The sequence below is a fragment of the Ovis aries genome, chromosome 3 (assembly GCF_016772045.2).
Source record: "Ovis aries strain OAR_USU_Benz2616 breed Rambouillet chromosome 3, ARS-UI_Ramb_v3.0, whole genome shotgun sequence".
Classification (NCBI taxonomy): domain Eukaryota; kingdom Metazoa; phylum Chordata; class Mammalia; order Artiodactyla; family Bovidae; genus Ovis; species Ovis aries.
Genome location: NC_056056.1, coordinates 103635316 through 103658775, shown reverse-complemented (window position 1 = coordinate 103658775; position 23460 = coordinate 103635316). Strand labels below are relative to the sequence as shown.

General features: G+C 57.0%; 1 protein-coding gene and 1 long non-coding RNA gene across 3 annotated transcripts in view; one reads left to right on the top strand and one right to left on the bottom strand.

Moving 5' to 3' along the window:
• Positions 1-2578: 2578 nt before the first annotated feature.
• FAM178B (family with sequence similarity 178 member B) overlaps positions 2579-23460 on the bottom strand; it is a 99599-nt gene continuing 78717 nt past the window's right edge. For both annotated transcript variants that reach the window (XM_042246470.2, XM_027967084.3), the window contains 4 exons: positions 21808-21933; positions 5072-5149; positions 4622-4774; positions 2579-2958 (listed from right to left, as the gene is read on the bottom strand). In XM_042246470.2, the coding sequence (XP_042102404.1) occupies positions 2926-2958; positions 4622-4774; positions 5072-5149; positions 21808-21933 (390 nt within the window). In that variant the 3' untranslated portion in view covers positions 2579-2925. The remainder of the gene's footprint in view (positions 2959-4621; positions 4775-5071; positions 5150-21807; positions 21934-23460) is intronic.
• Positions 2793-23061, top strand: LOC132659600 (uncharacterized). Its single transcript, XR_009600187.1, has 2 exons — positions 2793-3104; positions 5307-23061. It is a non-coding gene; the product is annotated as an uncharacterized LOC132659600 (long non-coding RNA).

Below are 23460 nucleotides of genomic sequence, written 5' to 3'. Positions count from 1 at the left end.
TACTTCAGTGCAACTGAAGTGACTGACCACACTCGTATGGAAGGGGCCCAGGGTTCACACCTTAGGCCTTCACAGACCCTCTTACTTACCCCATTTGTTTAACTGCTTGTGGCCAAGAAAAGGCAGATGGACTAAATGCCGCACCACCTGCCCCCCCCTCCCCCCTCCAGCCGCCAGGTTCCCTAAGGACCCACTGGCAGCTCACGCTGGCCCTAGAGACAGATCTGGGAGTCTTATCTAGATAGCTAGGGCCCCCTTGACCCCGTGTTTTGGTTACCCGCCATGGTGCCCCTTCCTTTTAACTCCAGCTCACCAGAGGCTGCCTTTTCCCCAGGAGCAGGGCCCAGGGTTCACAGTGGGGTTCTCTAGTCCACACTGCTTGGCCAACTTCCAAGGCAGTCAGGAGCTGTCGTCAACCCACAGGGGGGAAATGAAACAGCTTGGGTCAGCCTCCCTTCGGGGATCTGGGGGCCTGGGGACCGAGGTGAGTGGGGACAGAGGAAAAGGACTTCCTCCCTCCACTTCCTCCTGAAGGAGGGTTATCAAAGCCGTCCACCTGGGAAGCCCTTCCCTTCCACCATCACCGAAGGAAGCAGGAAAGCATCCGTCATCACAGCCCCGGACGCTGTTTCCAGTGGCCTCCATCAGGATATCCCCCAGCCTTTTCCCAGGCGCTCAGGGATCTGGAAAGGGTGAGTGGTGAAGTAGCCAGCATCACTGTGAATTTCTGGCCTCGAGGAGGCTCTTTCACTGGTCTTGGACTGGTTTTAGAAGATTTGGTCAGCTCCAAACCAGTTCCAGAGAGGGCCCATTACACATCCTGAGGGATACTGCATGCCCTTGGGTGACCTCAGAGTGCACACCTCTGCTCAGGTTACAGTGAGGCCTCTGGAGGGCCTGAGCGTCACCCACACCTCCTCCCTCCTTGGTGTCTGTTTCTCTCTCGGGGGTGTGTTTGAGGGGAGAGGGCTGTGCACAAGAGCCCGGCCTGGAGAGGAAGGATCCTGAGCTGGATGCTCGAGCCCTTTCTCTGAGCCCAGTAGGGGCAGCCTCGAGAATTTGGAAAAATCCCCACTTCAGTTTCTTAGGCCACCCTTGGCAGCGAGAACAAAGAAGGGAAATTTCAAAGGTGATTTCCAGGTGTCCAGAGCAAACTGAACAGCCGAGCATTAACCGTCAGGATGTGCGGTGTCAGGAGCCCAGGCCGCCCTGAAGGGGGATTGAGGGAGGTGGTTTCCCGCAGCTGCCGCTATGTTACCTGAGGATCTCAGGCCTACTTGATTCTGCTGGGGCCTCAGAGGCACCCTGGCCGAGGGGGCCTGTGACGTGGCCAGGAAAAGAAACCAGAACTCCCAGGCAAGCTGCCTGGGCCTCCAAGCCTCCCTGGCAGACAGCTTCTCTAACTCTCACCTGGCAAAGGCAGGGAGACAACCTGCATGGTGCCTGGTGCCCTGCTGTGAGCTCATGCCCTTTGAATTATAGATGCCCCCGACTCCCAGCAGCTTCCCAGGTGGTGCAGTGGTAAAGAACACACCTGCCAATGATCCCGGGGTTGGGAAGATCCCCTAGAATAGGGAATGGCAGCCCACTCCAGCATTCTAGCCTGGAGAATCCCATGGACAGAGGAGCCTGCTGAGCTAGTCCATAGGGTCGCAAAGAGTCTGACGCAACTGAACGATTGAGCCCACACACCGGCTCCCAGCATTCTGCGGACCCAGTGAGGACCTCCACCAGGCCCAGGGAATGATGGGCTGCCCTTCAGGTCTGCAAACTGAGGTGCTTGGCCTGGAAGGTCCTTGATTTCGGGGGAGTCTCTCTCCTCCTTAACTGGCCTTAACTCGGCATGACAGAACAAAGGAGAGGGGCAAACAAAGTCACAAGCGCAGCCATGGTGAACGCAGGCAGGTGCTAGGGGCTGAGCTGGATCACGGGCATGGGCCCAGTGCGCAGGGCTACTTCCTCTTCAACTCCTGTGGCCCCTGCAAAACCCCTCCCAACCTAGAAAGGCTGAGGAAGGGCCAGAGACTAGCAGTGGATTCTCAGGGCAGAGAGAGAAAGTGCTACCCATGGATACCCTGGGGGTGCCGAAGGACACCTGCTCTCAAAGGGAGCAGGTCGAAGACATCTAGCACCCCTTTAGGGATCAGGGCCCACAAAACCTGATCTTGGGTAAGGCCAAGAGAAAACAAAAAGTATTGGGAGCTAACCACCCCCGCTCCCAACTCCTAAGTCTGGGAGTTGATTTCAGAGCTCAACAATAAACCGAATTAAGGATAATTACAGCCCTCACCATTTCACCCCATGGCTCTTCCCCAGTGGCTGCAGGGGGGTGGCTTCAGACTGGTCCAAATGGATGTTCCCTACCCCTGCTGCCAGGGTTTCTGACAGCTTTCAGGCCATAGCCAAGACTGTTCATAAACCCTGAAGGTTTAATAAACAGTCCTCTGCTGCAGGGGGCAGGGCAGGGCCTGAGACCCAGTCATGCAACTGGCCCCAGGTGAGAATTCTGCAAAGCACAAGCGGAGAAATCAGGAAACTGGACGCTGGGCACAGGCCCTCAGTAAGGGACCAGAGGAACTCTTCTAAACCACTGATGCTGAGACTTTAGTGTGCACAAAGAACCCTCACATAAATGACACACGGAGAAGTGGAGGAGGGTGGGGAGGAGGGTGGCCAAGGGGCTCGGGAGGCCCAGGGAAACCCGAGTTTTGGAGACGACGGCCGTGGGGAGTAGAGACGATGGGGAAGGGATGGAGACATGCGAGGCAGAACCCTTGTCCAGCGGGCCTCAGGGCAGCGGGGGAGGCAGGCGCTCGCTTCGGCTGGTCGGTCTTCCCCTGGCCGCCATTCTCCATGACTCGTTATCTAGGTTGTGTTCACTGCTTGCCAGAGCCAGGAGCGCAGGGCCACCCTTGCCCTGCTCCATTAGATGCCTTCCCAGAGGCTGAAGTACTGGGCCTGCAGCAAAGAGAAGAACATGGCGTGATGGTCTGGGCCCGTGGGCCCCATGGACCTGCTCCCTGACTCTCCAGCGCCCCCTAAACATCCACCAAGGCCTCCTCCTGCCACTTGCTAAGCCACAGGCTCCGGGGGCTCCTGTCCAGGTGAGGATGCGGCAGGTCAATAGGCCCCCCGGCCACAGCTCTGCCTTGCTTCCCTCTACTGCCAGCTTGCAGGCCCAGGCGGTGTGAGAGGAAGCTGGGGCCTGGCCCTGGCTCGGCCAGGCCGCGAATCATTCTCCCTTCTTTTCATGACAAGCACACCGCTTCCCACCAGAGACCAGTGTGATCCAGTTCCTCAGGGGTGGAGGGTGAGGGCTGCTTTCCAGCTTTCTCAGAGATGTGTGCAATCTGAGACCCAAGCCACAGCCTGGGGCTGATGTGTCAGCTCCAAGTCAGAGGTCACGGGCTGCTGGGGGGTGGGGCATGGAGGGGAAGGAAAGCTGGGGGCTCAGGGGCAGTGTGAGGGGAGTTGGAGACAGAGTTCTTAGGAGACCCAGCTCATCTCTATGAGGGGCTGGGGGTGGGACAGCTGCTTGTTGGTGGAACCAACAGAGGCCAGAAGCCAGGCCGCCAGAGAGAGGGGCTGGACCGTGCTTAATTCTGCAGGCGTGCAAGTCAGGCTGGCTTGGTGCCCTGGTCTTGATATTTGCAAGCCACAGCCTGTGTGATGGAGCAAGCTGTTTAACCTCTCAGCGACTCTTAGCTAGCTTGTCTATCTGTAAAATGGGATCACAACAATACCTGCCTCGTGGAGGGGGCGGTTATGTGGACTCAGGTAGAAGAGGATCTTTATTCAATAAATATTAGCTATGAATATTATCACAAGCCAATCCTAAAGGAAATCAACCCTGAATATTAATTGGAAGGATTGATGCTGAAGCTGAAGCTCCAATACTTTGGCCCCCTGATGTGAAGAGCTGACTCACTGGAAAAGACCCTGATGTGGGGAAAGATTGAGGGCAGGAGGAGAAGGGGGCGACAGAGGAACAGATGGTTGGATGGCATCACTGGCTCAATGGACATGCGTTTGAGCAAACTCTCGAAGATAGTGAAGGATGGGAACGCCTGACTTGCTGCAGCCCACGGGGTCACATGCAAAGAGTTTGTTTGACACGACTGAGTGACTGAACAGTTATTACCCAGAGAGTCTGAAAAATCAGGAGTGCAGGGTCGTTGCTACAAAAATTAAGAGGAACCAGGGTCACCTGGGTGTGTTCCTCCCAGCAGAGTAGGAGGCCAACCTCAAGCCTGCAGGACAGCTGGGCAGAGGGTGGACAGCTGGTGCCTCTGGTGTCCCTTCCTGGCACCACTCTTGACAAACCGGCCCTCTGGTCTAGGCGCCTCCCTCTTTCTGGGGTGAAGTTTCTCTTTGCCTTTACCCAGGAGCCAGCTTGTCTGTGTCCCCCTCACTGCACCCCTACCCTGGGCATTTGACCCTTGATGAGAAAGACGATGGTCCACCAAGATGCATCTCCCCCCTACCCCCCACTGCCCTCTCCCATCTCCCAGCCAGGAGCCTGGCAGCTGCAGAGAGGGCAGATGCTCTGCGGGCTCTGGTCAGTTAACTGACCACTTCCCTCCCCTTCCAAGCCTGGGGGCGGGTGGGGCGGGGGCACCACCTGGGGCTGGCAGTGTGCCAGCAGCTCCTGCCAGCGGATGTAGGTCTGGGCAGCTAGGTCCTTGAGAGTGGTCCGATGCATGGCCTGGGGGCTCTCCCGGATATGGGTATTGATGTGGCGGTCCAACTGCGTGCAGAGCAGCTGCAGCTCTCCCTGCAGAGCCCACGGGAGGGCAGGGCGGGCGGACCACGGGGTGGGGGAGGGGAGCACGGAGTTAGAGAAAGAGGAGGCTGGTCTGAGTGACTGCTCAGCAGTGGGGCAGGAAAGGGAGGGGAGGCATGGGCAACTGGGGGCATGGGTCAGTATCCCTTCGGAGGGCCTGCTGGGAGGAGGATGAGGCCGGCTCCCCCAGGCGTGCTTTTTTCTCAGCCTCCCACTCTTTCCAGTTCCTGGCAGTGGGCTGGGCTCCTCCACTGCCAGGCCCAGCCCAGCCTCTCCCGGGAGACTCACCCACTGGTCTGGAGTAATATCCTGGCAGCTGACCACCACCCCGGCCAGGGTCAGGAGGTTGTGGCACAGGTAGCAGACCTGGGGAGAGACAGGCTTCCTTGACTCCACTGCCGCAAGCCCAGCCCGGGTTTCCTGCGCCCACAGTGTCCGGAAGGTGTCTTCCAAGAGGGCTCTGGGCCCCAGTAACTCAGTGCTCTCTAGGGCCCTGATGAATGACCATCCTCTCTCCCTTCAGAAAAGGAAGAACTCTCTGTCACCTGGAAATCCACACTGTCCCCCAGCCCTGAGGCTCCTGTGGACACCCCTTCACAGACAGATGTGCGAGTCCGTCCGGACACCCTCGCTGTGCTGACCCGAGGCGGTGCAGAGGGAAGGAAGTCTGGCTGAACATTTGCCCCCTCACCCACCTACTCATGCCTTTGCTCTTGCCCCCTGGACAACCAGGGGTGAACGCAGGACCAAGGCCAGTTCTATCTGATAAGAGGAGGCTTTGATCCCCTGGTGCCCTTGGAGGGCTGTTGGGGCCCATTCGTTTATGGGACATTCACCTGCTGCACAGGGGGAATGAAGGGCGGGGCGCACCTGCCCCGAAGACGGGCGAGGCTCCTCCTGGGAAGACAGCTGGCTCCTGGCACCCAGCGGGCACACCCCTCCCCAACTCGGAGGCTCCCACTGCCTCGTCCCCTTCAGGCTCCTTCTAAGATAGGAAGGGTGGCAGGAAACACCCCACCGTGGTGCCCCGGGCAGATAACCCACCCCGAGGCTGTGCTGGGAGGGGAGAGGCAGGCTCCAGAGATGGCCAGCCGGGCTCCAGCTTGGTGATAATGGGGTGGGAGCTCAGAGTCAGCCAAGGTTCCCCTATTCCCCCACTTCCCCTGCCCTTATCACCCTCCCCCTTTACAGCATCTGGCGGTGCCCCAGAATAGTGACAGTCTCTGCACAGAGCCGGCGGCCTCCTAGGGGCAGAAGCTGGGGCCATGTTTGAGGACACCAGACACTCTCTAGTGTACACATTCTTCTCCCCCTCAAATACCATGTGCAAAATCCCGAGGACACAAGCCACCCGCCCCACTCCTCCAGCAGCACCTGTGCTGCCCAGGACCCAGCCCGTTCTTTAGTCAACATCTGAGGCCTGCAGGTGGTTGATGCCATGGGCTGGCTGGGTTGGGACTTGACACCTCGCAGCAGGGGAAAAGCAGGAGCCCACTGGGTGTGCCTCCAGGCCATGATGCCCCCGGGGGTGTTGGGGACCGATCCAGCATCCCTAGCCAGCTCCATCTGCAGGATCCCCCTCCCCAGCCTGGCCTTGCCCTCGGAGGCCCAGGGCACTTAGAACTCCTGAGCTCTGCAGTCCTGGCAAACGGCTCTTTCCCGCCACCCCAGCCCTAGAGAGCAGGCTCAGGCCTGTGTACCAGACACTGTACCCTGACTAAGACACTGCCACAAACACCCAGACGCTAGAGGGGAAAAGGTACTTCAGGAAGGCAATTGTCTGGCCCATGAATACTGAATGAATCTCAGCTTTGCCTCGGCCCGGAAGGAGAAAGGGTCCTTCCACCTTTCGGGGTGGGAGGTCACGGTGATGATGTGTAGTTCTGAAGGCTTCGGGGAGGAAGTGACTAAACCTGACCAGGCCCCAGAGAAGCAGTAGGATTTGAGGTGAAGATAGCCTTGAGGGGGCGGGATCACACCACCCGACAGACCCCAGGGGCTGATGCAAGAAGCTGAGGCAGGGCTCACTTCTGGGGGACTGACCGCTGCTGGGGGACCAGCTGGGCTGCAGCAGAGGGAGGGAGGGCGCCCTGGGAACAGGGCTGGCTGGCGGCAGAAGGGTCAGACAGCGGGCAGTGGAGGCCACTCAGAGCTGCTCTGGAGCGGGAAGAAGGCGCAGTGGGGGACAGAGGGGGTTAGGGGGCACGTGGGGAGAGCAGGCACTAGAATCTGTTGGGACAGAATCCACCCAAGCGGAACCACCACTCTGAGAAGAATTACAGCTCCTCCTTCATCTTTTTTTTTTAAAGATTATTTCTCTACACTGTGTGTGATTTCCTCATATAATCAGAATATAATGAAAAAATTTTACATTAATTTTAAAAGAGACAATGCCAATTATAACTGACTCTGTCCAGTTGGGTCTGGGGTAGGTGTGGGGCGGGGGAGAGGGCGGAGACCTTGGAAAGCATGGAGCCCGAGGCTGGTCGTGGAGAGGGGCTTTGAGCAGTGGAGGGAGAAGCTGGGAAGGGGGGATGCCAAGGAAAACATCCAGGGGCAATGACTGCAGGGAGGGCGGCTGGGAGGGGCAGGCTTGAAAGCGGGTGTGGCAGAGGGCAGAGAGGGCCTGAGGCTGGTAAACATTTACTTGCTTACAGGTGACATGCCAGCTGGACATGCCTTCCACCCGCCCCTGACCCCCGACTCCTCTCTGAACTATCTTCCTGGCTGGGAGGCGTGGTGAGGGTGGGCCTGGGATCTGAAGAAAGCCCTGGAGGGAAGTCTGTACAGTGGGGAATTACTGAGAACAGGTTTCACAATTTCATTCTTATGCCGATTCCCATCATTGAATCTGGAGGGAAAATCCCAGGAATACAATCTTGAATATGGGGCTTTTTTTTGGCAGGGGGGTAGGTGAGGGATTTGAAGGAAAGCTGACCTTTTCCAGTCCTGTGGCCACTGCTGAGTTTTCCAAATTTGCTGGCATATTGAGTGCAGCACTTTCACAGCATCGTCTTTTAGGATTTCAAATAGCTCAGCTGGAATTCCATCACCTCCACTAGCTTTATTCATAGTGATGTTTCCTAAGGCTCACTTGACTTCGCATTCCAGGATGTCTGGCTCTAGGTGAGTGATCACACCATCGTGATTATCTGGGTCATGAAGATCTTTTTTGTATATTTCTTCTGTGTATTCTTGCCACTTCTTAATATCTTCTGCTTCTGTTAGGTCCATACCATTTCTGTCCTTTATTGAGCCCATCTTTGCATGAAATGTTTTCCTTTGGTATCTCTAATTTTCTTGGAGCGATCTCTAGTCTTTCTCATTCTATTGTTTTCCTCTATTTTTTTGCGTTGATCACTGAGGAAGGCTTTCTTATCTCTCCTTGCTATTCTTTGGAACTCTGCATTTAAATGGGTATATCTTTCCTTTTCTCCTTTGCCTTTATTGTCACCCTGCTTATTTAACGTATATGCAGAGTACATCATGAGAAATGCTGAATGAAGCACAAGCTGGAATATAACCTCAGATACGCAGATGACACCACGCTTATGGCAGAAAGCAAAGAAGAACTAAAGAGTCTCTTGATGAAAGAGGAGAGTGAAAAAGTTGGCTTAAAACTCAACATTCAGAAAACTAACATCATGGCATCCGCTCCAATCACTTTATGGCAAATAGATGGGGAAACAATGGAAACGGGGAGAGTCTTTATTTTTTCGGGCTCCAAAATCACTGCAGATGGTGACTGCAGCCATGAAATTAAAAGACGCTTGCTCTTGGAAGGAAAGCTATGAACAATCTAGACAGCATATTCAAAAGCAGAGACATTGCTTTGCCAACAAAGATCCGTCTAGTCAAAGCTATGGTTTTTCCAACAGTCATGTATGGATGTGAGAGTTGGACTATAAGGAAAGCTGAGCGCCAAAGAATTGATGCTTTTGAACTGTGGTGTCGGAGAAGACTCTTGCGAGTCTCTTGGACTGCAAGGAGATCCAACCAGTCCATCCTAAAGGAGATCAGACCTGGGTGTTCATTGGAAGGACTGATGCTGAAGCTGAAACTCCAATACTTTGGCCACCTGATGCAAAGAACTGACTCGCTAGAGAAGACCCTGATGCTGGGAAAGATTGAAGGTGGGAGGAGAAGGGGACAACAGAGGATGAGATGGTTGGATGGCATCACCGACTCGATGGACATGAGTTTGAGTAAGCTCTGGGAGTTGGTGATGGACAGGGAAGCCTGGCGTGCTGCAGTCCATGGAATCACAAAGAGTTGGACATGACTGAGAGACTGAACTGGACTAAGGTGTGGGAACAGCAAGAAGGAATAAGTAATTCTGAAGAAAAGGCCTTTAAGTCACCTTTAATAAGTCGATTTTCCAAAGGACAACACCTACCTGGAAGGATGACTGGGAGCACACGAGAATGACCCCTGCAGGTGGGCCTAAGTGAGCCCTTTAGGAAAGACTGCTCTGACTGAAAGGGATAAGGAACCACCTCTGGTCAGAAATCAGGACCCAGACAGCAGTCTTGACAGTGGTGCTTTAGGAAAAACGGGGCTTCCCTGATAGCTCAGACAGTAAAGAATCTGTCTGCAATGTGGGAGACCAGGGTTCAATCCCTGGGTTCAGTCCCTGGGCAGGGCATGGCAACCCACTCCAGAATTCTTGCCTAGAGAATCCCATGGACAGAAAAGCCTGGCGGGCTACAGTCCATAGGGTTGCAAAGAGTCAGACATGACTGAGCGGCTGAACACTCTAGAAAAAAGCACTTTGTTAGCAGCAGAGTTGCCTAGACCGTTCCTCCCCTCATATCCCCCACCCGCGGTCTCTGCTTCGAGAGGATGAGGAAAGGTAAGGCAGTGTGTGTCCTCTGGTTCAGACACAGGGACAGACCAGGGTACTGGGGGCCTGCCAGGATTCTCCTGAACCCCCAGCCTCCCCCAGGCTCCTCTCCCCGGCCCTGCTTCTGTGAAGGGCAGAACGTGAGCTTGACGGGGACTCTGGGAGGCTGGGGGAGGCCCTCTGGGGAGGTGGGTGGTTCGGGTTGGGCAGGAGACAGGGCCTGCCGCTCAGTAAACTGCCAGGTGTGAGGGCTGCGTTTCCTGCTCCATTTGAGCTGTGACCAATTCCTGAACTCAGCAAGCCCCATCCTGTCCTGCTGGCACCACAGAGACGTAGGGAAGGGAAGCTGGGCAGAGGCCAAGCCTCGGCAGGGCCAGGGCCGCAAGAGCTTGGGGGCCCTCCCTCCAGCCTGCGGCCCCTTTGTTTGTGGTTGTTTAGTCGCTCAGTTGTGCCTGGCTGTTTGCGACCCCGCAGACTGTAGCCCACCAGCCTCCTCTCTCCTTGGGATTCTCCAGTCAAGAACACTGGAGTGGGTTGCCACTTCCTTCTGCAGGGGGTCTTCCCAGATCCAGGGATCGAACCTGAGTTTCCTGGGTTAGAGCAGGAGTGTTCTTTAGCCCTGAGTCACCTGGGAAGCCCAGGTCTTCAAGGGCAGGTGTGTGTGTGTATGCGGGATAGGGGTTGGTGTGGCTTCAGGGTTACCCAGCAGTGCGGGGGGCATGCCCCTGGTAGAGGGTTGTGTCCATCCAAGCCTGGACATCTTGTCTGTAGAATGGGCCCCTCCCCAGCTCCACAGCTCAGGCCACCCAGTCCCTCCAGACCGGCCGTGAGTGGAGGCTGGGAAGCCCCCATGGGAAACAGGGCCTGGAAACCTCAGTCAACAACTTGGGGAGAGGCAGAGTCTGAGGCATAAGACGTGCCTGAACCCAATGCCAACAAGAAAGGACGGTCCCTTTCCACCGCTGCCAGCGGAGCCTGCAGCTTCCATCTTCTGGGTCTGGTGGGCGGGCTTTTCTGAGAAGGACTGTGCTGGATGCCTCCTTCCCGGCTCGAGAGCCTGGAGGCAGAGCCTGGAGGCGGGCCCTGTCCTCCCCCTGGGGAAGGATGACAAGGCAGAGGGATAGGAGACAGGCCCACAGGGCTTGTCACCATGAGGGGCTGGGGGAGGGGAAGGCCACTGCCTCCTTTTCTGGTCCAGCTAGTTCCAGCCCGGGAACTGCTGGCCAAGTCTCCGTTTGTAGAGCTTTCGTCATAAGACGGAGGGAGAAAGGGTGGACGTTTCCCAGGAAATTCATGCTTTAGAAAATTCCCCTCTAGCTAATGCCAAGGGAGCTGGCTGTGGGTTATTCACCCTAAGAAAGGGCAGAGGGGGAGGGAGAGGATGCCCCAGGAAGCCTCGAGAACTGTGCAGTCTCTCCCACCTCGGGTCTGGCCAAGAGTCTAGGACCACCCGAGGTGACCCTTTGAACCCAGCCCCCTCCCCAGACGCTGCCAGCCTGGGGCCTGGGTGAGGGTGGGGTATGGGAGACCTTGCCCTTGGTTGGGGGATCCTTCAGGAGCAATCCAGCCAGGCTCTGGGGCAGCTGCTGTGGAGGCTGGGAAGGACAGACTGACTCAAAGGACCTTCTAGCCAGCCTGCCGGGGCCCAGGAGCACACGACGCACAGGCGTAGTTCAGCAAGCTGGCCTTCAAAGCCGCCTGCTGCCCGGGCCCCCGCCTGGGGTGCCAGGACCCCAGAGCAGCTCCCCTGGGCTCGCCGCTCCATGCTCACAGGCTCTGGGAGACAGGCTGTCCTGGGGCCCAGTCCGCTCTGCTCTCAGCCCCAGCTGGAACACCTGTGCCGTAGGTCCCATGGCTACCACCTGTGGGTCCTCTCGGGGGCTTTGATCTTGGAGACACACACATGCTGAAGGTTGGTTCTAGAACCAGTGAAGTCTGGGAAAGACTGAACCATTTCAAACCCAAGGCTAGAGCTGGGTCCTAATGAATTCTCTTCCTTGCTTTCTCCATTTATCAAACTGAGCCCTACAGCCCCACTGCACAGTACCCTGACCCAGCACACTCCCACAGAGGCCACAGTAGATGTGGAAGCTGAGCTTAGAGAGGTCCCCTGACTGCATGACTATCTCCAGTAAGGCTTAGAAGTGAAAGAGATGAGCGCACACGCTCCCTTAAGCTGGACAAGCTGTGAATGTTTCCTAACAGATTTAACCCTGGGGGCTGCAGGCCAGAGCCCCAGGAGAGGCTGGGCAAATAACAACAAAAATAACTAGTCATGAATAATCCTGAAGTGGGCTTCCCTGGTGGCTCAGTGGTAAAGAATCTACCTGGAGTGCAGGAGATGTGAGTTTGATCCTTGGGCCAGGAAGATCCCCTGGAGGAGGAAATGGCAACCCACTCCAGTATTCTTGCCTAGGCAATCACATGGACAGAGGAGCCTGGCAGGCTGCAGTCCATGGGGTCACAAAGACTGGACACAACTGAGCGACCCCAATGGCTCATCAGGTAAAGAATCTGCCTGCCAAGGCAGGAGACACAGGAGAAGGGGGATTTGATCCCTGGGTTGGGAAGATACCCTGCTAAGCAACAACTAGAGGGGGAAAAGGCAACCCACTCCAGTACTCTTGCCTGGAAAATCCCATGGACAGAGGAGCCTGCAGGGCTATAGTCCACTGGGTCGAAAGGGTCGGACATGACTCAGCAACTAAACCACAGCCCTGAGGGAGGGTTATGTGCAGGGTCCCGGCCGAGAGCCCCCGTGTGGTGACAGGCCAAAGGTGAGAGGGGCCGCCTCTCCCCGGGTGAGCCGCGTCTGGGCCTGTCCTGGAGGGTGGCGCCTCCCAGCACCTCTGGGCGCTGCTTCTTCCTCTCTTCTTCGCCCCACAGATTAGCTGCGAGACTTATTCTCTCTCAGGCTGCTGCTGCTCCAAGGTCACCCTCTCTGGCCTTGGCTTTGGTAAGCCCCAGAAGCAACAGTGGAGGGCAGTGCCCAAAGGAAAGCCGAGTTTGGAAGTGACTCTGACCAGGGCAGGTCACCGGTCACAAGTCCCAGAGAGAAGGAAATGGCAAGGACGCACGCACCATCACCAGGAAACGGTATGATGACCCGGCACCTCTTCCTAGCCCAGGGTCCCTGAGGGCCCAGGGCACAGAGGCCGGAGAGTAGACGTCACAGGGGCAGGGCCTGCCAGACTCAGCCCGGGGGCCTGCGAGGCCAGACGCTCGATTCTGTAAATGAGAGCTCCTCTTTAGGCAAGGGCGTGGGTGGAACCCTCAACAAGGAGCAGGATGAGGCCGACAGGGTGATGGGAGATGGGCGGGCAGCCTCTGGGTGGGGCTAGAACTTCTGGCTCAGGAATGGGCACTTCCTAGAGAGCTGCTCTCAAGGCCCCAGCTGGGTGGAGAGATGTGATATGATGTCTCTGCTGAGGCTGTGAGAGGACCCCGGGGCCCAGCCTGGGTGCCCCTCTACAGATTCCTCAGAAGATGAGCCCCTCACCGACTCTTTTAGCTGTCCACAGGAGGTACGTTCACAGACCTGAGACCCTGAGCTCACTGGAAGGGATGGAGGGTTCCTTTTTCAGCTGTATCCTGAACTTGGAATTGGACCTGGAGTGGCCCTGGCCCCTGGGCTCAGCAGTGAGGATACAGAGGAAACTGGGGGCCGTGGTGGGGCCAGGTGGGAAGATGAGTGTGTTAGACGCTCAGTTGTCTCCGACTCTTTGAGACCCTATGGACTGTAGCCCACCAGGCTCCTCTGTCCATGGGATTCTCCAGGCATGAATACTGGAGCGGGTTGCTGTTCCCTTCTCCAGAGGATCTTCCTGACCCGGGGACTGAACCTGGGTCTTCAGCGTTGCAGGCGGATTCCTTACTGTCTGAGCCACCAGGGAGGCCCTGTGAAAGAGATAAGCTGAGGCAAAGGGGGAAGGCTGAGGGCTTTTTGTTCCTGTGGGTCTGCGGCAGGGGGTCATCTCGGTGCATCTGCCCCGTCCAGTGTCCACAGGTGGGAGGAACTAGGGGGCTGCAGGCAAACCCAGCCTACTCTTCCTTTCTGGCTTCCTGCTGGCCATGGGGTGAGGGGAGATGACAGGCAGGGACTGGTGGCCCTTCCTGCTCCTTGGCTGGGACAGAGACCCTGGCCCCGGGGGGATCTGGAACCGAGGCCCAGCTCTGCCGGCTGCCCTGAGAACCATGGGAGTCTCAGTGCCTCTGTTTGGGAATCTATGTCTGGGCGTGCACGAGCGCATCAGCGCATGGGTGCACTGCGGGGAGCCCCTGAAGCCAGCCGGGGTGTTGGTAAAGGCCTCCGCCGGGGGCTGGAGAGGCCCCTTGGAGCAGTGGCTTCCTGCCTTCTCTTTCTTATCTTTCTCACTCACTGAGTTGTTGGGAAGCACTGCCCTCCTTACACTTCCCACATGGGGCTCTGAAGACCAGAGGGGCGCTGCGGACACTAGGGTTTCCCAGTGCCCAGGATCCCATCCCCTCCTTCTGTCAAGTCCCAGCCTCCTGTCCCCAACACCCAGGCCAAGGTGCCCCATAGTGGGGACTTCAGACCTGACTCCAAGGGAAGCCCAGTAGTCCAGGCCTGCCAATCACGGTATGCCTGGCTATGGGACTGGCTGAGAGGGGAGCACACGACTCAAGCCAAGCCAGCCACACTCAGCTCTGGGACTCTGTTAGGATCTAGCACAGAAGCTCCTTCTTCCCCCTGGCTAGGGAGTCGGCTTAAAAGTCTGTATTAAAACAACTGCGATCATGGCATCCGACCCCACTACTTCACGGCAAACAGAGGGAAAAGGTGGAAGCACGGACGGACCTCCCCTTCTTTGGCTCTAAAATCACTGCGGATGGTGACTGCAGCCATCAGATTAGAAGACGATTGCTTCTCGGCAGGAAGGTTATGACAAACCTAGCTAGTGTGTTAAAAAGCAAAGACATCACTTTGCTGATGGAGGTCTGTATAGTCAAGGCTATGATCTTTCCAGTGGTCATGTATGGATGTGAGAGCTGGACAATAAAAGAAGGCTGAGTACTGAAGAATTGATGCTTTTGAACTGTGGAGTTAGAGAAGACTCCTGAGAGTCCCTTGGACTGCAAGGAGATCAAACCAGTCAATCTTGAAGGAAATCAACTCTGAATACTCTTTGGAAGGACTGATGCTGAAGCTAAAGCTCTAATACTTTGGCCACCTAATGAGAACGGCTGATTCATTGGAAAAGACCCTGATGCTGGGAAAGACTGAGGCAGAAGAAGAGGGCAACAGAAGATGAGATGGTTGGATAGTGTCACTGATTCAACAGACATGAATTTGGGCAAACTCCAGGAAATGGTGAGGAACAGGGAAGCCTGGTGTGCTACAGTCCATGGGGTCGCGAAGAGCCAGATGCGACTTGGTGACTAAACAGAAACAAGGGTTGCGGCGGAAAGGATATAAGCCTGGGAATGTCTCAGGGGCAGCAGCAAAGCTGCCTGGGAAGGCACCAGAGGGCGGAGGCGAGAGAGGCAGAGAGCAGCACCGAGGCTGGGGGACACTGCTCGGCTCTGGCCCAGTTAAGCCCGATGAGCTGTCCCAGACCTTTTGGGACATGTTTGTGTCACTACAGGGTCCTGGCACAGGGTGAGAAGGGACAGGAAAGGTGGGGAGCAGGAGAGCAGCAGAGAGGGCTGTGGTCTGCCAGGCTCCTCCCAACCGAGCACAGCCAGTGGGGGACCCTGGCCCCCCCACCAGGTGTATGGTGGTGTGAGTGGAGCCTAAGTTGCTTAGACATGGTTCTTAGAAGCCACACACTGAACTCCCTGGCAGTCTAGTGGTTAGGACCTTGTGCTCTCATTGCCAGGCCCTGGGTTTGATCCTTGGTTAGGGAACTAAGACCCTGCAAGCCAGCACTGCTCCCCTCCACTGGCATTCTCAAGACTGGTGGGTGGGGCTGGGTATACAGAGATGGGGAAGGGTTCCTCACCAGACTGTACCTGCTCAGGGCAGGCATTTCAGTGAGCGCATCAGACCCTAGCCCCTGCCCTCAAAGGCAACTCTGTTCAGGCGTGTGAAGAAATGGGCGGACGGCAAGGGCTGAATACACAGATCGCAATGATCACCAAGGACAGAAGAGACGGGCCAGGCATCACCAGGAAGGAGGACGGCAGGAGCAAAGACAACGGCCAAAGAACGGCAGGTTTCGGGCAAAGGCACCCATCGCTCGGAATCAAGCGGGGCGGTTTGATTCTCAGGAGGAGAACCGCACGGGTGGAGCAGGGTGAGCTGACAAAGCCCATGGATAGCGGGGCTTGAACGTGATGTGACAGGCGCTCAGGCTCACTCTTTCCTGAGAAAGAGCGGGAGGAAGACGATCACAGAGTTGTCCAGGAGGACTTGAAGGAGGAGCAGATGGAAGTGGGCTGTCAGGTCAGAAGCCCATGAGTCACCCGCCTGGGATGAGGACTGAGGCCAGGGAGGGACCTTTGAAGGGTCCTCAGGAGAACTGAGCCCAGGGTGGGGCAGGGCAGACAGCAGGCCCAGAAGCTGCTGAGGAGGCCAGCTGGCTGGGCTTGGCAACAGCTGCCTGCAGAATCCACGCCTCTCCTCCCCACTCAATAACATCACTTGAAGCCCTGCTCACACACTTGCAAAGAAGCCAGGATTCCTGGGAGCTGGAATTCAAAGCTGGTCTCAGCCCGGGCCCCGTGTGCCTTCAGATGCTCAGAGGTACCTGCTCTGAAGAGGCCTGCAGCTGCCCAGGTGGCTGTGACGTGGGGCCGGCGCACAGGCCTCCGCTTAGGGTCACCTGCCCGGAAGCCACCTCTTTGAAGTTTATTTCCGAAGATGTCAGATGTTCCTCATCTGGGAGGAAGTGAGGAGGAACCCACAACAGACTAGCCAGGGAGGGATTCAGGAATCCAGAATAGCCACTGCCCATTCTTCAAAACCAGCCAGTTCTTCCCAAGCCGCCTCCTCTTGGCCTGACCAAGGTCAAGGTCCCCAGCCCTGCGGGCACAGCTCTGCCTGTGGTGCAGGGCATGGGGCCGGAAGTGCAGGGAGAGACAGAGAGTGGAGGGAGAGGGAGGGCTTCCCCTCCACCTGCCCTTCTGGGCAACACAGGGCTCGATGCCTGTGCCCCAGCCAAGCCTGAGGGAGCCCACGTCCCCCTGCTGGCGCTCACTGCCTGCGGGAGAGTGCAGGGTGCAGAGGCGGCTCGGAGAGCCAGAGGGCAGCGGCACCCTCCCTTCCTCTCTCCAAACTCCCCAACCACACCCCAGTCACTTAAGGCTGTTCTTGGCAGGGTCACCTGACACAGGGACAGGCCAGCGCAGGAGCAAAAGTGGTATAACTTGTCTGTCAACTCCATTAACACCTGGGCACACCATGAAGATATACATACAGGAGATCCCAGGACACACACACACGCACGCGCATACACACAAGACATACGTGCACACGCATCCGTGGCAGGCCCGTGCCCTTTGCAGAAGATGTGCAGAGATACGCAGAGGTGCAGAAACCCCAGCAGTGAGTTCAAAGGAATCCATGCAGTGGGGTGGGGTCCACCCCAGAGCATTACCCAAGCTCAGAGCACAGCCCGCCCCGTCACCTCTCCATGAACACACTTCTCCTATAAACAAGCCGTCCCTAAGCCTCGTGAGCCCAGACACGGACTGAAGGGCCCGTGCCCAGTGAGGACCCTGACGGGGGCTGCCTGCAACTGCCAGGCTCAGTTTGGGTGGGGTGGCTTCTTGCAGCTGAGCCCTGGGGGACAGGGACCATCACAGAGGCAGAACCTCCAGTGGGTCCTAGGTGGTCTGTCCTGTGAGGACACTGTCAGACCACGAGGAGGACGCAGCCTGGAGGCAGAGGAGGAGACGGGACTGGCTCCTGGTGCCTCTACGCAGCCCCAACCCTGGGACACCTGGCTCCATGGCCTTTGGTTTTGTTTCAACACAACGAGAGACAGTTAACTTCCTGGAAGCCTCCAAGTTTAACCAAACCGAGGGGTAAACCTCCACCCCACCATAAGGATCCTGGTTCCACGTGCTGTGTGTGCTAAGTCACCTCACCTCACTTGCGTCCAACTGTACAACCCTATGGGCTGCAGCCCACCAGACTCCTCTGTCCATGGGATTCTCAGGCAAGAGTACTGGAGTGGGCTGCCACGCCCTCCTCCAGGGATCGAACCTGCGGCTCTGGCTTCTCCTGCGCTGGCAGGCGGGTTCTTTACCACCAGTGCCACCTGGGAAGCCCTCTCGGTTCTACAGACTTTCCGAATCCCTAGGGGGAAAACAGAACCCCAGATCCCTTCACGGTAGCATCGATGCAGAAGACAGCCCTGGAGAGAAGCCAGAAAGGGCAGGGGAGTGCCATCAATGGGAACATCACACGTAGCGGAGGTTTAACAAGACCAGAGCGTCGTCATCTGGATAAAAGTGAGTCAGTCAGTCTGGCCAAATTTGGTTTACACACATCAGCTACAAGAAAACAGAAAGCCCCCAGGAAACCCTTGCTTCCGAGCTGTGCGGCTGAGCTGGTTGCTCTGAGTCCAGTTACGGGAAGTCTATCTGCATAGGAGCTGAAAGGACAGCCTCAGACACATGGAGGCCGCTTGTTGAATTGGTGCCCCTGGACCAGAGGGAAGCACCTGGAGGCCAACTCCAGAGCACACACCAGCACTGGGACACCCTCTCCCACCTCGCAGACACGCAGGGCCCCGGCCCATGCAGGGCCCAGAGCAGCACTTTGACCTCAACGATCCTTCTCTGGGAGACCCTGCCTTCTCAAACCAGGCAAGCCCAGCGCCCCCCGGCAAAAAGCACCCAGGGGCTGAGCAACTTCTTTATCCAAAAGCACTTTAAATATCGTACGACATCACTTATATGTGGAATCTACAGAGAGATGATGCAAACGAACTTACAAAACAGAGACAGACTCAGCGAGCTTCCGGCTGCCGGAGGGGAAGGGTGTGGGGAGGGGTACTTAGGGTGGACATGTACACACTGCCATATTTAAAGCAGACAACCAACAAGGGCCTACTGCACAGCACAGGGCACTCTGCTCAATGTTACGTGGCGGCCTGGATGGGGGAGAGTGGATAGGTGTGTGTGGATGGGTGAGCTGCTCTGCTGCGCATCTGAAAGGATCACAACACTTAATCATGCCAAGTCACTCAGTTGTGTCCAATTCATTGTGACCCTGTGGACAGCAGCCCGCCTGGCTCCTCTGTCCCTGGGATTCTCCAGGCAAGAATACTGGAGTGGGCTGCCAGGTTTTATTCCATGGGCTACCCGACCCAGGGATCAAACTCGTGTCTCCTGTGTCTCCTGCATTGCCAGGTGGGTTCTTTACCCACTGAACCACCTGGGAAGCCCTGGGCAGGAATCTTACTAGCTTATAATTACAAACAATGGCTGTGATTGGTTTTCTCATAAGCTGGTGGCACTTATGAAGTCAAGGGCCTCCCACAGAAGAAGCCCAGGCCATCAACCCTTGTAGCCTTAATGAAACGAGGACATTAGAAGACAAGGGGGCCTGCGGGTAAAGGCTGGTCTGAGGGTGGAGGGCATGCAGAGGGAGGGTGCTTTCCAGCGGAGGGGTGGGAGGCCCAGAGCGGGTGGAAGAAGAGAGCTCAGACAGGGAGACTGACAACTGCCTTCATTCACTTCTTCACTCATTCCATCATCTAGTGCCAAACACAGCAGGCGATGCTGGCACAGCAGCTGTGCCCACAGTCCAGCTGGGGAAACAGACAAGTCAAAGGACAACTGCAAAGCCAGGGAATCAGAGAGGAGAGAGAGTCATGCCGTGGGCATCTGAGCACCCAGCCTCTTGGGAAGGAGCTTCCCAGGGGAAGCAGGAGCTGGGCCAAGGCCTCAGGCAGAGACAGGACGGGGGAGGTGGGATGGGGACTGGCACAAGTGTTTATCTGCAGCGCTGGAGAAGGGCTGTGACCCAGCAGTCTTGGGCAGGAAATCTCCTAGACAGGAGGGAGTGGGAGCCCAGGGGATGTGGCCCAGCGCTGGGAAGGGCCTGCCCCCCTTTTCTCCAGGCTGGGTTGCCTTGGGCCAGCCTCACTCTGGCCTTAGTTTCCCCTCTGCACCCCAGGGAGAAAGAAGGCAGAGACTTTGAGCTCTGCGGATAAAAGCTCAGCGAGCCCCGACCACTACTCCCTGTAAAACAGGGCGGATGACGCCACTGCTTCTTTTGGCTGGTGAGCAGCCTGATCACCTTTGAAGATGAAACACGCTGGGGCCTAATGAGGAGTCAGTCAGCTGAGTGGGGAGTGGGGCTGGGCGGCGGGAGTCCAGTCACCTGCCCCACCTAGCCCCTCCCAGTCAGAACAGTCCCCGGCCCAGGGAAACAGGACGCTTCACAGTGCTGTGCAGACCCCCGTGTCCCCCCCAGCCCTGCCCCTCCTCTGGTGTAGGCTCCCCACCTCTTGGGCCAGGATCAATCCCACAGGCTCAAGCTACAACAGAGGCATGCGAGAGCCGCCTTGCACACCCCACGTGTGAGGCACCTGGCCGAGACATGCCTGCCCCCGGTGTTTCCCAGCCACATGGTCATTTTCAATATGGCAGCCGACCAAGGGGACACTCCACGGCACCCTTCACGTGTGAGTGTGTTAGATGCTCAGTCCTGTCTAACATTCTGCGACCCGTGGAGTGTAGCCCGCCAAGCTCTACTGTCCATGGGATTCTCCAGGCAAGAATACTGGAGTGGGTAGCTGCTCCCTTCTCCAGGGGATCTTCCTGACCCAGGGGTCGAACCCAGGTCTCCTTCACTGCAGAGAGATGGTTTACCGTCTGAGCTGCCAGGATTACATGCATGAAAACAATCCTCAAGTATAAAAGGATACCCTGAGCCCACTACTCCCCTCTCTTCCCGGGCTTTTGAAGGGACGTCTCCTACCAGATGCGCTCTGGAATGCAGTGAGCCACATGGTACCCTCTGGCCAGGCAATGACACCACCTCTACGAGGCAGGTGAGGCCCAGGGGTGGCCCCAAGGTGCCCTGGCCAGACCAGACACAAGCCTCCACTCTCCTTTCTCAACCTTCGTTTCTTCCTGTCACTTTCCCTTTCTCTAGCCCAGGCCTGGGGCCTGCCCACTTGAGTTCTGCTCAGACGTCCCATCCCCAAGGGCTGACCCCACCTGTGTTCTCGACCCCGCACCCCTCATCCCTGAACAGCCAAACTCAGTCTCCATAACAGGCTCCAGATTCGGGGGAAAGGGACCGGGAAGAAGACAGGCTCTCCTGTGAGGCGGCAGCCTCAGAAGTATGCTCACGTCAGGCTCAGCTGAGAACCTTCTCTCCGTGTTCCAGGAGAGGAGTGTACACCTGGGGGTGATCACATCTTCTTAATAGTTCATTTGTGTTCATTAAGTAATTAATTCACTTATCTGATTTGCAGAATGTGCCCAAAGGCTGGCCTCCTGGTCGTTAACATCCAACCTCCAGGAGAGCTTTTGGAATTAACCACCTTCTGAAATTAGGAGATGCCTATCTGCATCCTTCATCCCCCACTCCCCCGGGATGGAGGGGTGGGGGCGCTCACTGAGGGAGCCCAGCTTGGGAATCCCAGCCTGAAGGCCCTACACAGCCACCCCGGCTTGACATTCAGCCCAGAGCCCACAGGCCTGACAATTCCAAGCCCCACCACCTGCAGGCTCTGGGGCTCCTCGTTGCTCCTGACTCCCTCCAAGCGTGACCTTCAGGCAAGCCGAGCGAGGTCTGGGAAGGTGCTCCGGAAGAACTGGGAAAGCTTAGGACTCTGCCTTAGTGAGGGCCACAGGGAACAGCAACAGGGAGCTAGACCCGGCTCGGATCGCCAGAGACAGGCGGCCCCGTGCGTGGGAGCGTCCCCTGTGCTGCTCGTCCGCGGCACTCCTTTCCACCCCACTCCCCTCACCAGCAGTCCAGTTTCTGTGTCTTCTCCAGCAAAGCCACGCCAGGCTGCAAAGGACGCAGCGAAACCCACAAGCCTGCGTGCCTGTGCCCACAGCACGCCACCTCTGTGAGGGGCGCCAGGCACAGGCTCTGCGGAGGTGGCCAGGGGCAGCTGGCTGGGCGTGGTCCTGTGTGGCAGGGGTTTGGAGAATGGCAGCCTTAAGCCCCCGAGGCTGTGCCGTGTGGACAGCCCTGCCATCCCTGGGGTGGCACCCTGGTGAAGGTGGGCAGGGGCTGGGTGCTCACCTTGTGGTCGAGCTGGGCACTGGCTTTTGGCTGTTGCTCCTGGCCACGCAGCACGGTCTCAGGGCCCAGGTACTGCCTCAGGGATGACGGCCTCATGAGGCTCAGGAGCTGGCAAAGCGAGGACAGCTGGGGAGGAGAAAGGGGGCCGTCACTCACGAGTGCTTGGGGTGCTTCGGGGATGCGTGGCTGGGATACTCCGGCTGGCTCTGGAGCCAGCCCGGTGGCTCCTCTCCCTTGGGAGCCGTGTGGCCTCTTGGAGCCTGTCCCCAGCTGTGGAGTGGAGACAAGCTCCCCCATTCTTCCTGGGAGAGGAGGCTCACGTGCTCACAGGGCCTGGCACAGGGCGAGCATCCTTGAGACCAGGGGGCCCAACCTCTGGGATCTAATGTCTGATGATCCGAGGTGGCGCTGATGTAATAATAATAGAAATAAAGAGCATAATAAACGTGACACATTCAAGTCATCCCCAACCACCCCCCCGACAATCCAACCAGTCCATGGAAAAACTGTCTTCCACAAAACTGGTTCCTGGTGCCAAAAGGGTTGGGGACCGCTGCTTTAGACAAGTGAACGAGGACTTACGGGCTTTAATCCACATCCTGGGACTGAGCAGACACTCAGGGTTTAGAAGAAGGAAGACCAGAAAGAGGGTCTTGACAAGACCTACCCAACTCTGAGCTGCTGCTGCTCAAGCCCACTGGTTACTATGGGGGTTGTAAATCCTACAGGAATCAACTCAGTATTCATTGGAAAGACTAGTGCTGAAGCATTAATACTTTGGCCTTCTGATGCAAAGAGCTGACTGACTGGAAAAGACCCTGATGCTGGGAAAGATCAAAGGCAAGAGAAGGGGACGACGGAGGATGAGGTGGTTGGACGGCATCCCCAGCTCGATGGACATGAGTCTGAGTGAGCTCTGGGAGTTGGTGATGGACAGGGAGGCCTGGCGTGTTGCAGTCCATGGGGTTGCTAAGACATGACCTAGAAACTGAACACCACCACCGCAGGGATTTTCACTGCTCTTGAAAGAAGAGAGGTGAGAACTGCGCCCAAGCCCACGTCTGAATGTGAATGATGACTGCATCCATCACATCCCCCCAACCCCTCCAATCTCTTTCCTTCCAGAGAATTTAAAAGCAAATCTGAACCTCAGGTCGTTTTACCCACAAAGATCTTCTAACAGAAAAGGATAAGGGTGTTTTTCCCCTTGTAAAGTAATCACATTTTTCTCTTGCCCAATACAACTAACAAACATTCCTTACACGACCCCACACCCATGCTCGGGTTTCTCTGATGGTCTCAACAACGTCCGCACGCAGCTGTGTTGTTGGAATGGGATTCCCCAGGAGGTCCACACGGTGCCCTCTGGTTATTATGACACTGGGCCTGCTAGCCGCCCTGCCCTGCACCTAAACCGCCCACCCTCTGTGAATGTGGGCACACGCGGCCTCATAAGTCAGGGGTCTGCAGCAGGCCACCCTTCCTGCCCAGCCCTTGCACCTGGTCTCGGCAGTCTCGACTGGGCCCCAGCAAGGACAACCAGCTGCCCCAGGGCTGACTGAAGGCTGGGGCTCCAGAAGGCAGGCAGGCTCTAAGTCTTGGGCCCCTCTGAGGCTGCCTATAGCCCTGGGAAGGGAGGACCCAGAACGAAGG